The 15,411-nt window shown below is 39.0% G+C and overlaps 1 protein-coding gene across 2 annotated transcripts in view; it reads right to left on the bottom strand.

Moving 5' to 3' along the window:
• The window catches only part of LOC125236272 (unconventional myosin-XVIIIa), a 318,921-nt gene that overhangs the window by 273,782 nt on the left and 29,728 nt on the right, over window positions 1-15,411 (bottom strand). For both annotated transcript variants that reach the window (XM_048142988.1, XM_048142986.1), the window contains exons 3-4: window positions 7,755-8,978; window positions 1,790-1,927 (exon numbers count right to left, since the gene is read on the bottom strand). In XM_048142988.1, the coding sequence (XP_047998945.1) occupies window positions 1,790-1,927; window positions 7,755-8,978 (1,362 nt within the window). The remainder of the gene's footprint in view (window positions 1-1,789; window positions 1,928-7,754; window positions 8,979-15,411) is intronic.

Below are 15,411 nucleotides of genomic sequence, written 5' to 3' on the forward strand. Positions count from 1 at the left end.
CAACAAAGTAGGTTCCTTTTGAAGAGGGGTGTGTATCCCAAACAGTGGCAGTTTGATTATTTGCCAGAGCATGATATAGAACCCCAATACCAGAGGCGTACCTACCAAAAAGATTAATAGGAAAAGTATTAATTTTAGGTAAACACTGAAGATAAACAATATCTCTAATTTCATGAATTATCTAATGGCAAAACAGGAAAATACTATCAATGCCAATGTAATTAAGAATCAATAATTAGCAATACGTGGTCTGACATAGAAGTCATGGACATTTAAGAAGATAGAACATTACTTTAATAAATAACAATACATTTACCGATGCCGTTTTGAAATCTACGTTATTTTTTATATATACTTGATTTTGTGGCAAGGGCTCTCAATCTCCAGCACTCATCTTGATTCTTTTGACGGGCCTGCCAGCTTGCGTATGCAACCAACATTAGCATTATAGTAGAATCATTAGGGATATGAAGGATATTCAATAAACGTTAATAAGGAATAGATACAATGTATTATATAATAGCAAAACCCAGCTCAAAAAGTAACTTCATCAGGCAACGCGCAACACTTGATTTTGCGGCAAGGGCTCTCAATATCAACCGCTTGACTGCATCGTTTTGACGGGCCTGCCAATTTGCGTGTGCAACCAACATGATAGAGTACTAGTATCGTATGACGGACGTTGCATCATGTGCCAGGGGTAATTAAATTGTACCTACTTCAATTATTTTGTTCATCGATACATGGATACTTACTTAGTATTTGTTTTTTTGGAGAAGCTCAATGAAGGTGGTTGTTGGGAAGGTTTGTAAAAGGTGCATTTAAAAAAGTTTTGCCTTTCTTATCTTACATGTTTACTAAATTAGAATTCTCTATGATTGCTTGAGCCAAGTCAATGCATATATTTCATACAAATTTTGAATAATTAATAATGGGTCCCCCAATTAGCAAAAGTTGTTAACAAATATTAACTCGCTGTCAGTTTTGTGACGACAATTGAACATAAATTCTGTCTAAAAATTTTCTTTTTTCACATTCTGAATGTAGATTATCGTTTGAAGTTTATGTAATTAACACAAAAACAATATTTTTATTGAAATTTCATGCCTAATTATCGTCACAAAATTGACAGTGAGTTAATTTTTGTTAATAATTCCATAGAGATAATCCCAATTCTGAAAATGCCCAGATACAAGAATTAACATACTAGATCAACTATTGCATTATAGATAACGCTAATATCACTAATATGCTTCAAAGGAAAAATACCGCACCTTTACTACAAATAAGGCCACCCGTTAGGTTTTAAAATAAGAATAATTGATTTTATATTTGTGGGCCAAACCACAGCCACCTCAAATCGGTTAAACGAAATATAAATAATATTCTATATAGTCTTGCAGTTATTTATTGCTCGATTGCTTAAACGGCGCGTCAATGTAGCTTGAGGCAAAACTTATTTAGAACCTAGAAATTCGGTACGGATAAACAGAACCATTCAGCAGTTTATAAAAATATGTAAGCACTAAGTGCATAATCTGTCTGCGTACCACCATTCTCTTGATGGGGCTTTTGATCACCGAGTTCCTTTATGACTTAGGTATATACCTAACACTATGACGGATATGACATAGAAATGGCAAATTACACACATCAAAGTGGCGACACCTGTGACTGCATTTTCGCCGATGCATCGAGAATGAATAGACCGGAACGGTTAAATCGCAAGCGCGGCTTAAATGGGCAAGAGCCAAATCCTCCACCTAGTCGAAAACTAAGAAACACTTACCTGGGTGCTGGTGAAGCGTCGGCTGCCGGAGCGGCTGAGCGTGCCACCTCGGACGTTGCTGTCCGAAAGCTCGACATCGCCACCGCCGTCCACCGCCCTTCTTCGCGACAGCTCTGACAGCTCAGCTATTGGCTGGACCTGTTAAATGTCGTGGAAGTGAGAAGCTGTTCATTATGATAGAATCCAAACGGATAATTGTAAGCAATCACCGCCGCCCATCAAACGACACCCATTTTTACATTTAGTATAATATAGCTAGCGCACTGCAGTTCTTATGCTTAGAACTTTTAGTGTAACTTTTTGGCACATTTGAGGCTATGATACATGCAAGTAATTTATCATCATTTCAATAAGATCTATATATTTTTATCTGTGTGTTGTATGAGCGTATATTTTTATCTGTGTGTTGTATGAGATAATTCATTCACACAAAAATCCCCAAGTGTTCTAAGGTCTGTGCGACCGTACTCCCGTTGATTTCCATCATTTGGTAATTATTCAGGCCAGTTTTTAGTCTACTGAATAGCAATCATCTTGTTTGCCTAAAGCTGAGTTTAGACAGCAAGTTATTGCTGCAAGTTTTGAGACAGAAGTATATGCAAGAAAGAGATGCAGATATTTGCCACTCACTCTTACCTATAGTTGCGTCTCAAAACTTGCAGCAATAATTTGCTGGTATAAACTCAGCTTATGATTCATCTCTTTGAATTATTAAAGACGATCCGCAACATTCTACCTACAAAAAGATAAATCGAATACAATCTTCAAATTCAGTCTAGCAAAGAACTTGGACAATCCTTTATTCAAACATCACATTACAGACCTGAATAATCACGCCGCTGTGCATGAAAGTGGTAGCAGGGAAAGTTGCGTGAGCATGTGTTTTTTACATAAATTAATCGAGTACTTGTTGCTTGAGTATCCCGTTAGGTTTTCTTAGCCAATTTGAATCTAACCTCGATATGGCACCGGAGATATGTAGTGTTTGTTGAATGGGTAAGGTGTAACTGCCTATATCTGCGGTAAAAAAACGATTCTTAAGGTTGGTTCATTTCATACTTTTATTAAGTGAATGAGTTAAAATTTTGCGTCATGATTGCTTTACCATAGAAAAAACTGCAAGCTCATTTCAAACATAATAATCCTTACGGCCCAGCCACGACATTGGTCTAAGCGCGGCAGCGGCGAGCGGCAGCCATACGTGCGAATGAAAAGTCCCATCGCTGTGTCTCGCTTCAATGTATGACCGCCGCTCACCGCTGTCGCGCTTAGACCAATGTCGTGGCTGAGCCGTTAGTCTCTAGATTTATGGTAACTACAGTAAGTAGTTATACCTTTGCATAAATATCACTGTGATTTAGATTTGTTCATTTAATTTAATACTATCTTTTGCGAAAATAATGACGTATTTCTAAAGACAAAAGTAGATAAAATGCGGTCTAAAGTAAACACTACTAAAAAACTGTGCAAAGATGTTAGAACAAATACATGGCGCGTGCGATGTTTGGCACACGGCTAATAATGTTTGAAAGCTAAGGTGATTGTCCTACTTAAGACCCGTCATAAATCTCAAATAGGTAATCAAGGTTCCACACGAAGATATGATACCAGTTTCAATTTATACTATAAGAACGCTTGCTTGTGAGTGTTACAAAGTTTAGGCAACGGATGGAGCATATTTCCAAATTTTACTATTATTCCAAATATGATTATTAATATTGTAAAGTTATTACAAAGGCTTCGTTAGGTATTTCTTTTTAATTAGCTTAAGTCAACGACTCGACTCTAGATATTACATTGTACTAATAATGAACTAAAAGCCTTAACCGGCAACGTCCAATCCAATCAAAATGCCTGTAAACTTTCATCTATGTCAGTTTTACAAATAAAAATAGTTAAATTTGCAAACATCTTAGTTAAGTAAGTAACTGACATTCAATATTTGAAGCAATTATTTTATTCATTGTTGGTGTATGAACCTTTATTTGATCAAATTGTAAATTATTATTTTATTTCATTTATTCAAATGTAACTTGACGTATGGGTATTATTTGTAATGTATTGTAACTGTAAATTTAATTGTAATTTAATGTATCCAATCTAGTATTTATAATAATTGTATTAGTAAGTTAAGTGACATTGTTAATTTTTAGAATAGGTATTTAAGCACTATCTTGTAAGCGTTTTGGGATCACCTGTAAGCCCGCAAGAGTGGTATTCAATCAATAAATCAATAAATCTAAACGTGATGACTTAAACATGACGTTCAAATCGGAAATCATTTATAACTGTTAGAGCCATAACTTTTGCCACTTGAACCAGGCAATTCTGAACGAAAATTAATGGTGCGTTTTTATTATGATTTAGCATATTATAGTTGTATGTTGGGAGTGGCTGAAACAAAATAATCTTAAAGTCGGATTACTGTTATTAACCGTTCGGGGGTCTAAATACCTTTCACTCGCATGAAGTTTAGTAGCCATATTTTATTTTAAATTATGATATTTTCTTCTTTATAAAGATGACCGTAATGTCTGATTACTCGTAAACCTTACATTAACGATGATTGGACAATAATCTCTGGGTATTCTGAGCAGCGGTATCTTCTTCCTCCTACCCTTATCCCACGTTATGTGGGGTCGGTACAACACGTCTTCCTCTTCCATTCTCCTCTATCTTTCGTCATCTCAACACTCACATCTTTCTTCCTCATATCCTCTTTCACACAATCCATCCAGCGTTGTTTGGGTTTACCCCTCCCTCTCCATCCATCAACCTTCATCTCCAACATTCTTTTGCCTATATGACATTCATCCCTCCTCATTACATGACCGAACCACGCCAACCTGCCACTCCTCATCTTTTCCGTTATAGGCGCAACTTTCAAACTTCCCCTAATATACTCATTCCTGATCCGATCCATTCTGGTCACTCCACACATCCATCTCAACATTCTCATTTCCGCTACGTGCACTCTCCTTTCATCCTCCACCTTTGTTGCCCAGCATTCAGATCCATACAATACAACAGGCCTCACAATCGTCTTGTAGATTTTCCCCTTAAGTTTAAGGGGCATCCGTCGATCGCATGTTGTCCCTGAGACCTGAGACCTGTCGCCATTTCATCCATCCCGCATTTATTCTATTTTTCACGTCACGGTCGATGCTTCCGTCATTTTGGAATAATGACCCAAGGTACCAAGGGAAGTCGGAGCAGACTGGTAGGTATACACCATCTAAGGCAATAGGGGAAAAACTGGATAGACCACCGAAATCGCAGAACATATGTTCAGTTTTGGTTCTACTGATTTTCAGTCCCACACTTTCCAGTCTTTCTTGCCATTTTCCCAGTCTGCTCTGGACCTCAAGTGCATTTTCCCCAACAAGAACAATGTCATCGGCGAACAGCATACACCAGGGTGCTTCCTCCTGTATGTCCGATGTCAGAGCATCCATAACCAGGAGGAACAAATAAGGACTTAAAGCCGACCCCTGGTGTAGACCTACCGCCACATTGAACTTGTCGGTGACTCCAGCTTCAGACCTGACGTGAGTACTAGCTCTATCATACATCGCCTGAACAAGCCGCACATACTTCTCTGGCACTCCCTTCTCTCTCATACACCACCACAGAACCTTACGAGGAACTCTATCGTATGCCTTTTCCAGATCCACGAACACCATGTGCAAGTTCTTTTTTGCTTTTCTGTATTTTTCGCATAGTTGGCGAAGTGCAAATATGGCGTCCGTGGTTCCCCGGCCCGGCATAAACCCAAATTGGTTCTGTGTTATTTCACTCTCTTCTCTTATTCGTCTCGCTACCACTCTTTCCCATATCTTCATACTATGTGACATGAGCTTTATTCCCCGGTAGTTGTTGCAATCCTGTACATCACCCTTATTCTTAAAAATGGGCACCAAAGCACTGTTACACCATTCATCAGGGATCGCCTCTTCTTGCAACAACTTATTGAAGAATAAAGTCAGCCACTTCCAACCATCCGCTTTCAGAATCATCCATACTTCCACAGGTATATCGTCTGGCCCAACCGCTTTTCCATTCTTCATACCTTGCACTGCCATCCTTACTTCTTCTACAGTAATCTCTTTCACCATACCGATGTTACTTCTAGCGTTTTCTAGCACGCCTGTCCAGTCATTCTCTTCATTCATAAGTTTATTGAAATAGTTCTTCCAGCGTTCTCTTATGCTCTTGTCATCTGTCAAAATCTTTCCTGCTTCATCTTTCATACATTTCATGTGATTGATATCTCTTGCATTCCGCTCCCGCTCTCTTGCTATTCTATAAAGGTCTTTTTGGCCTTGTGGGCTTTCCAAATGGTTGTAAAGCTTATCTTGGACCTTGGCCCTTGCTATTGCGACTGCTTTCTTGGCCTTCTTTTTACTTATTAAATAAGCTGACCTCTTGTTTTCCTTTTCTCTATCATTACCCACTTCCACACTTTTCCATTCTTTAAAAGCATTCTTCTTTTCTTTCAGAGTCATTTGCACATCATCATTCCACCACCATGTATCTCTATCAATCTTTCCTTTCCCCCTCGTTTCACCAAGTACGTCCTTCGCCACACTTCTTAAACTTACAGCCATTTCATTCCAGCATTCATTCATCTCCGCCATATCATTCATTTTTATCATCTTATCGACCATTCTATTCTTAAATTCTTCAGCCAACTTCCTGTCATTCAATTTGTACCACTTCGTTTTAGGTGGGGGCTTTAGGTTATTTTGCCTACGCGTTACTTTAAGCTTTAACTCCAGGATCAGTAACCTATGCTGGGAAACTAAGCTCTCACTCGGTACAACTTTGCAGTCCTTAGCCGAAAGTATTTTACTCCTTCTCAAAAGAAAGTAATCAATTTGGGTAGAGTGTTGGCCACTACGGTATGTGATAAGATGTTGTTCTTTCTTTTGATAGTATGTGTTAACTATAGCCAAGTCAAAGGCTAAGGCTGCTTCCAGTAGAGCTTCACCATCCTGATTCCTGTCTCCATAACCACGCCCCCCATGCACTCTTTCATATCCGTCATTCATCCTTCCCACGTGTCCATTAAAATCCCCACCCATGTATATCTCCTCACATTCTGGTATTCCCATAATTAACATATCTAAATCACTCCAGAACTTCTCTTTCAAATTATTATTACATCCAGTCTGCGGTGCATACACACTTATTACATTTACAATCACGTTTTCAAGCAACAATTTCACGGCAATCATTCTATCATTCACTCTGTTTACATCCATCACCTTGTTTTTAAGTTCTCTATCCAGAACTACACCCACCCCATTTCTTTTCCCGTCACTTCCACAATAATAAAACTTGTAACCCGCCCCAATTTCTCTCGCTTTCTGTCCCTTCCACTTCGTCTCCTGCAGACATGCTACATTTATTCGTCTTCTTTCCAAAACATCCGCTAACTCTCTTCCTCTCCCAGTCATCGTACCTACATTCCAGCTTGCAATTCTCAGTCTTACTTCCCGGACTAGCTTCTTACGCTGCCCCCGTCCCCGGTGCAGCAACCCTCGTCCACTTCCCACAGCCGCCGGGTGCTGCGCCTGCGCGTCGCCTGCGGGGTACGCCCTAGCATTGTCACATATTCCATCCGTTGCACTCATATTCATGTTGTGTAGGATTTGGCATGTCTTTTTACGATCGGCCGCCTGCCAGACATCAACCCTCCTTGGGAATTCTTAGCTTAGAAGTATAGAAAGATAATTAAGGTAAGGAAAAGGAAAGGATATTAAGGGCAAGGGTTTGGGATACTAGGGTCACGGAGACAGAGGGATGTGTGACACTAGCAGCTAGAGCAGTCCGGGGTCGCGTACCCGTAGTGGTTCCATTCACTTACCGGACAGGTAACGTGATGGATCCACCCTCTGAACCTGAAATTCTGAGCAGCGGTATAATTATAATTAAAAAAAATTGGAAAAATAACAATTCTTACCTTGATAGTGACTGAATCTTGACTGCTTTTGATAAGGTCTATAACTTCCTCGCGACTCTTGCCTTCCACGTTAACCCCGTTGACTTCCAGAAGTCTATCGCCAGGCAGCAAGCCCGACTCACTGGCTCCAGGGTACGACCCTGGCTCTGCGAGTATCACAGCTTTCTGTATAACTTTGCTAGCAACGGCACTAGTAATGTTGCCGTTGCATTTGTTATCACCATTGGTCAGTCCATTTTCTTCGTGGCCGTTACAATCGCCGCTGAAAACTCTTTCTTGTACCACCGCGCGGCGAAGACTAAACCCGAAGTCGTTTCTTGGAGCTTTCTGTCTTTGGATTGTCAGCAATCTTGGTTTAGGAAGCTGCAGCGGTTTTAAGGATGGTAAAGGCAGATAAACGTCTTCGAAATTGCTTGTCCGTGACCATCTATGGAAGCCCTGAGATTCGCCCACAGGAGATGTAGAAAAGGGCGGAGTAGCGAATGATGAATTAGTAGTCGTGTCCGTCAACGAATCAGCGCTTGGAGATGTTGATGTGACACCTAAGTAACTGCTACCATTCGTTTTCGGCAACTCATCCATGTCCTGAGTGGTGATAGATGGGTTGCCACCGTTCTTGTAATTGTTCTTGACTTGATTTTCAACTGGACTATGGATGACCTTTTTAGTAAAGTTTTGAACTTGCTGCATATCATCGCTAGATGAAGTGCTTTTAGACGGCGGTATACCGTACGAAATTACTTCGTTTTGCTGCGTATTACGCGCTAGTACATTGGAATCTTGGCCGTTGACGTAATCGACGGTGTCAACGGTTGGTATGTTACTTTCTTGGGAATTAGAACTAGTATTGCTAAGTCGGGGCCCTTTAAGTATGCCACGCTTTGGTGGTCTGGGTGGAATGGGAGGTAGTACTTGCGGCTGCCGCGGGCTGCTGTTGGCGTTATTGGGATTGTTTAGAGAGTTCAGCGACGTCTCGGAGCTGTCCGACTGAAGAACGCCTTCCTTTCTATTCCAAACATGCGTGGTGGGGTATCCGGGAGAAAGATGGTTATTTTCGTCGCTGAGATTGGAGTTAGATCCCGAGGTGGGTATTAGCGGGTAGTTAGAGTAATTGGAGTCTTGCTCGAGATGCGCGAATAATGAAGCGGTGTAGTCAGCTGTGATGCCGGAGGGGAGTTTCTCTTTTTCTTTGCGTCTGCCTCGTAGTTTCAGAGATCGTCGAACCTGTTGAAAAAATGCAATAGTTGATTAAGCAAGTCACGGTTGAATGACAATGAAGGCTAAACTGAACAAGATTATGAAGATCTGATTAAATCGTAATCGTATTTATTGAGGTCGAGACGAGACGAGATATTTATTATTGAACGCCGCGTCAGCGTCACTATTGCATGTATTTATGAATGGATGTGAACAAGTCAAATAAGGCCGGGCAGGTTATAAATCAGCTGATGTTCGCATGTAATAATAAACATACGCAGCGAGAACAAATTGGATTGCAGATATAATTGACTTTCGGTTTCGCACCGCAGACAGAGGTATTGAATAGTGATGAAGCCAGACAAGTTCCTGCTATTGCAAAAAGCCGCATTCCTACAGAAGCGTGCACAACCGCTGAGACTGTAGAAAAAGGTATCATTTTAAAACTGGACACTGATATATTTTCGTCCATAAATTTGTGGTCGAACTGCATTTTGTAACTGTTGAGCTTTGCAGAGTTATTTAAGAAGCGTGCAAAAACTACGTAATGGGTCCGCTGTCCATGTTTTATTGATTAAGGATTATTGGGAATTACCGCGACCTTTTAAATGCATTCGTATGTAATTGGCCGCAATGCTATAGAAGCTGCCGATTTAAACCAAAGGAATTTCGAGCGGCAAAAACTAAGGCATAAATAAAACTATTAAAAGTTAATTGACTAATTGTATACGCTCCAATAAAATTCTCAGAAAAAAACCATTTAAAACCAGATTTGAATGTGGCTGTGAAAGGCTGAAAGTGGGAAACTTTCAATTAGTTCAACGTGCCAAAAGGCAAATAATAGTCTTGGAGAATTTTACAGTTACAAATTAAAACTTAATTACGGACTAGACGCAAACTAAGTCGAAAATTCTTCGTTACCGAAACGAAACGACAAGTTAATTGAATAAACAAAAAAAGATATGAAATACGAGTACACTTTATTATCAATGTGACGAGTAAAGAATTTCATTTTTTTCATTTACTTTAATACCAATGGTTCAAATATACTGGTTTCCATCCGCCAATGGTCAAACTGAGCGTTGGTGTTGAATTGTTGATATTTATTGTGAACACGCATATCGGGTGTCATTTCTATCGGCCTATTTCACCAGCGTACAAAACCCTACCAGACCACCAAAGGAAGCCCTTATTCAGTTCTGATAAAGTACCCGTGATCTGTGTGGTGGTGATGGTACACCGGTTTTGCGAGCGGCGACCGTGACGGAACAAACTCTCCCAACGTCTCTGTTACAGAGACCGTTACCCTACGCGCAATTGTTTTGTATGTGGATTTTTCACTAGCTGACCGGTATACGGAAGTCTATTACACGTAGGTAAATAAAAGAAGAACAATACTCACATTATGGTATAGGTTAGGCTGGTTAGGTACTAAACATTGAGAAGTGTGTGAGAGAGGATATGAAACGAAAGTAGGTGAATGATGGACAGGTATGGAAGAGGAAGACTAGATATGCTGCGCAGACCCTAAATGACTGCGAAGAGGCAAGCAAAAGATGAATGACGAAATGTACTACAGATTCATTATTGCTGTATCCGGTGAAAACACTATATCGTGACAAACAACGGAAGTACATTAATTAGATAAGGCTCTTTCTATACGTTTGTACATTTATAATTTTATACGAACCTATTATCTATGCTACTCGCTTCATTCACTGCAGATAAAAATCAGAATATGAACTAGCTGATGTTATCTAGTGTTTCCTCGAAATGCGAACGTCGAAAATATTTAACAAAGAGATTAGCACATTTTAGTAATTTTCACAGCTTCATATAATAAAAAAAAACCATTTTTAATGCTAAGTCGTGAACTCAGGATAGTTTTCTGCAAATTTGTGGTTTCCTAAAACGCCATCCTTCATTCTATTCTTTTGACTTTTTAAAAGAGCATGAGTAGCAAATTTGACGATGTAAAAATTATAGAAATTTTGGATCCCATTAGCTTGTGTTGTGTTAGATTAAGTATTTGCAACTTTTTATACAAATCACTAAAGTCTGCCAATAGGTAGTTAGAATACTACAAAAAGCAATATATATTCCGTTTGATCACGTTACGCCACGCCTAAATCAAATAAAGGCATAACTCATCACGACTCAGTGTACCAACCATAAGCAAATAAGTAGATAGATATAAAATCCATTCTCCGATAAATGATAAGATTTCTCCGCTATCACCGCTCGTGCTTCAGCCTGTCATAATATCAATCAATAGATACTCTATTATGTTGATGGATGGTAATGGCATAATAGGTTGGCATGCTTTTCTCGATGGACTGTAATTAGGTGGTTTATTCTATCACTATTGTTCAAACGTTTATAAATTTTATTATGAAGAGCTAAGGCTTAGTATTGGCACATCTCGGACACTGGCGATCAAATATATGAAAGAGGCGCGTTCTTAGCACACATTCTAAGCTCGTGTAGGTGAACGCGTACCATGCTTGTATGAGTGAGATATGACAGGTTGACTGTTCGTGTTTTTGACAGGCGGTAACTGTGAGGTAACTGAGAGGGGGTGGGCGGCGCTTTCAGAGGGGAGCGGAAGTGGCCATACTGTACGATAGTACTCTTTATTATACTGTGGTATTGGTTATTAAATGCATTAGCTTCAGTAGGTAACTAGGTAGATAGTATAATTTCTTAGATGTCGTGCTTCGACAAGAATACAGACAACAAACATTAGCCTTACTAATATTTATAGGAAAAACTAGATTTTATGATCTGTGTAGGTCCGATTAGTTTCTATTGGTTTTATAAATAATTTCCGTTTCATAATGAATAACATTTATTTTTTATATGTCGCGAAAAATGTAAAAGATTCGCTCAAAGGTTGACTGGAAGAGATCCCTTATAGGGATAATTTCGCCTTTGTACACCATAACTATACTGTATTTCTATGTCCTAACTTGTCTTATGTACAATAAAGTGTTTACATACATACATACAAATACATACATACAACTGCTGCCGACTGCTTTGGTTGATCAGCAAACCACTTAAGATTTTATACAATCGGTTCGCCGAGGATTTGACCTATTCCCCGGAATCTAGGCCGTCATAGGGTACTTGCCTCGGGAGGCTGCTGAATGCCTGACATTATTGTTAATGTTGGGTAATACGATGGCACGCTTCTTGCTACAGTACGACCTATTGCGACAGATAGAAACATCTTAACTAGGGAACCCTTCAACCTAGGAACCTGCGAAATATACTGGCTTTTGAATGAGAATATAGCTAAAGCTAATGTTTACTAGGTATTGCTCGTCTACAAATCAACAAAAATATACCATTTACTGAATCAATGCCATACCCTACAGTAAATAAATGCTGTATTTTCTGAGAACTGGACCTGCATGAAACGATTTTATAGAGTTTAATAGTACCTAGTTATATGATATTCGAAACAATCAGAGAAGTGGAATGTGACTAATATATTCGAACACAATTTAAACGAAATATCTACTCTAACAGTTATTTTAAATGCGTAAATTACACTAATCCGCTAATCTCATTTAGATAAACCTCATACTAGAGATTGCTTACCCTCGGAGAAGGGCGTACAATCACCGGCATAAATATGTGATGTTTGAAATGTCATACGAAATTGTCAAACGATTAAAAGCGACAAGGTACAGAAATCATCACTTATTTAAGCCGGTGTACAATATTTTTTTCATGAAAATCAACATTCAACAACATTACGGTGAGGTGAGTAAGATTTGAAGAGTTTAACAAGGATGCGGTCACAGAACTTAATTTAGATAGAAGAACCAAATTCATATATTTGTATAGGGGCCGAGCGTGTCAAATTTTGTACTGAAGTTGATTCTTGCCTGTAATTTTAAATACATATATCTCAGGCTCTTGATTGTTCATAATTTTTGTGTTGTTGCAATTGAATATCACGTAACGAGGCATTTTTTATGTTTTGGTTGACTTCAAGTTACAAAAATTGACGCCCGAAAGCTGCAAGCTGCGAGTAAAGACGGACAACTCAGTGGATTTCACCGAGTTCATTTGACACGCTAAGTAGATACGTTTGCTTGATCTATGGTATATATGACATCTGCGGATGCGGTGCATTTAGGGTCGAGGGTTGATATCGAGAATCTATCTCTTAAAGAGTTTGCAAGCATCTACAGGCTACAGTGACTGTGCCGACGGGCTTAATGCCTTACGATGTTTGCAGTCTTGGTTGGTTGGTTTCTCAATCATTATATGACGAAACTGACTGCCAATTTATACATTACTCTTGACCTTTCAAAGGATAATCACGGATTAAGATCTTAGGATCGTTGGATCGGCCAGCTGTAGATGTCAATAGTTTTGTAATCTAACATTTAAATAAGATCAGAATAGTATTGCAGAACATCGGACAATCCGTTCCGCAAGAAGTTTACAATCTCGGGCGCTCCGCTAAGTAAACTAGGCTGGCCATGTTTTATCTTCAAGTCTAGCCTTAGAAATAATAACGTCATATACGACATGTAATAAAATACTAGCTTCTGCTAGCCGTTTCGTCTGTGGGCTCTGTGGCGAATAGGTAATGTGTTTTTACCCAAAACCTTAAACTAGCTCCTTATTAAATTTCATCTACATCGGTTCAGCGGTTAATTGTGAAGAGGTTATAGAGTTAACAGACAGATACACAGAGAAAAGTTATTTCCTCACTTGGTTTATGTAGATAATAACAAAATCAGCTAGATTCTTTGACTTGAAACTTTCATCCTAAACATCTTTGGTTAGATAAAGCCCGGAAGAATTGCTTATGCCGAACTGCAGATACAGATGTAGAGAGAAGAGGGTCTTGAAGAGTTGAACAATTTTCTGTCTTGAGTTCTGTCTGAGTACTAACAGTAGTCCAAAAATATTTAGTAACAGAACTAGGAATATCAACTTGATAATTGAACGTTTAAGACACTGATGAATCTGTCTTCCAACAGCTTCCTTCTAAATTTCTAATGATGATGATGAACTAAGGCCAGGTCTAAACTGTAACTGTACGAGTATAACAAAAAATGTTGCTTACGCCATTTCTCTATCAAACAGCGACGTCATTGATTTATCTCACAAGTCAGGTGAATGCAAATAAGAGATTGTACGCGTGTCGCAAGCGGTCATAATACTAATACTCTATAAAACCTTGTTGGTATTTTTATTGACAAAATATGTCAATGTAATCGTAGAAGACCTTGTACAATGGTTTTATGAGGTTAAAAATTTTGAATGAAACCATATTTCCAATTTTACTAGTACCATCGGCAAGTAGCAACACTGTTAGTTGTACTGTACATTTGTAATCCTTATTACAAGGGCATAAAGCCTACCGATGATTAGTTATGAGCGTTGCTGTTAGTACCTTGTCGCTACATAACAAGAACTTGAAAACAAAGTTGTTTTGTCATGTTCGAAATTATGAAAAAGTTAAAGGAGTCACGTTCCTGCCAAATTCCGTGCGCAATTCAATTTCAGGATTTACTGACCGATCCTCTAGTAAACTTGGAATTTATAACATGACATAGCATGCAAGTGCAGTGCACCCTCTTTGACGTTCTGATCAAAATATGATTAGTCGAGTCCACAGAACTTAATTTAGATAGAAAAAACAAATTCATATATTTGTATAGGGGCCGAGCGTGTCAAATTTTGTACTGAAGTTGATTCTTGCCTGTAATTTTAAATATGTCTCAGGCTCTTGATTGTTCATAATTTTTGTGTTGTTGCAATTGAATATCACGTAACGAGGCATTTTTAGGGTTCCGTACCTCAAAAGGAAAAAACGGAACCCTTATAGGATCACTTTGTTGTCCGTCTGTCCGTCCGTCCGTCCGTCTGTCAAGACCCTTTTTCTCAGGAACGCGTGGAGGTATGAAGCTGAAATTTATATCAATTACTCAGGTCTACTGTCCCTTGAAGCTGTGAAAAAATCAAACTTCTAAGCCAACGCAATCAAAAGATACAGCCGTTTATGCCGCAAATTTTCGACACTTGCAAGGGAATCAAAACCTACAGGGTGCTTCCCGTGAACTCAGAATCTTGAAATTTGGTACGAAGCAACGTCTTATAGCATAGATAAAGGAAAAATTACGAAAACCATAAATTTTTAGTTACATCACATAATATATATTTTTTTAATAATTTTAACCTTACTACCCATTTCCTCATAAACGCGTAGAGGTATTAAATTGAAATTCATACGAAATTTGTACGGAACCCTCGGTGCGCGAGTCCGACTCGCACTTGGCCGGTTTTTTTTTTATGTTTTGGTTGACTTCAACTTACAAAAATTGACGCCCGAAAGCTGCAAGCTGCGAGTAAAGACGGACAACTCAGTGGATTTCACTGAGTTCATTTGACACGCTAAGTAGATACGTTTGCTTGATCTATGGTATATATG

This window comes from Leguminivora glycinivorella, chromosome 19 (genome assembly GCF_023078275.1).
Source record: "Leguminivora glycinivorella isolate SPB_JAAS2020 chromosome 19, LegGlyc_1.1, whole genome shotgun sequence".
Taxonomy (NCBI): domain Eukaryota; kingdom Metazoa; phylum Arthropoda; class Insecta; order Lepidoptera; family Tortricidae; genus Leguminivora; species Leguminivora glycinivorella.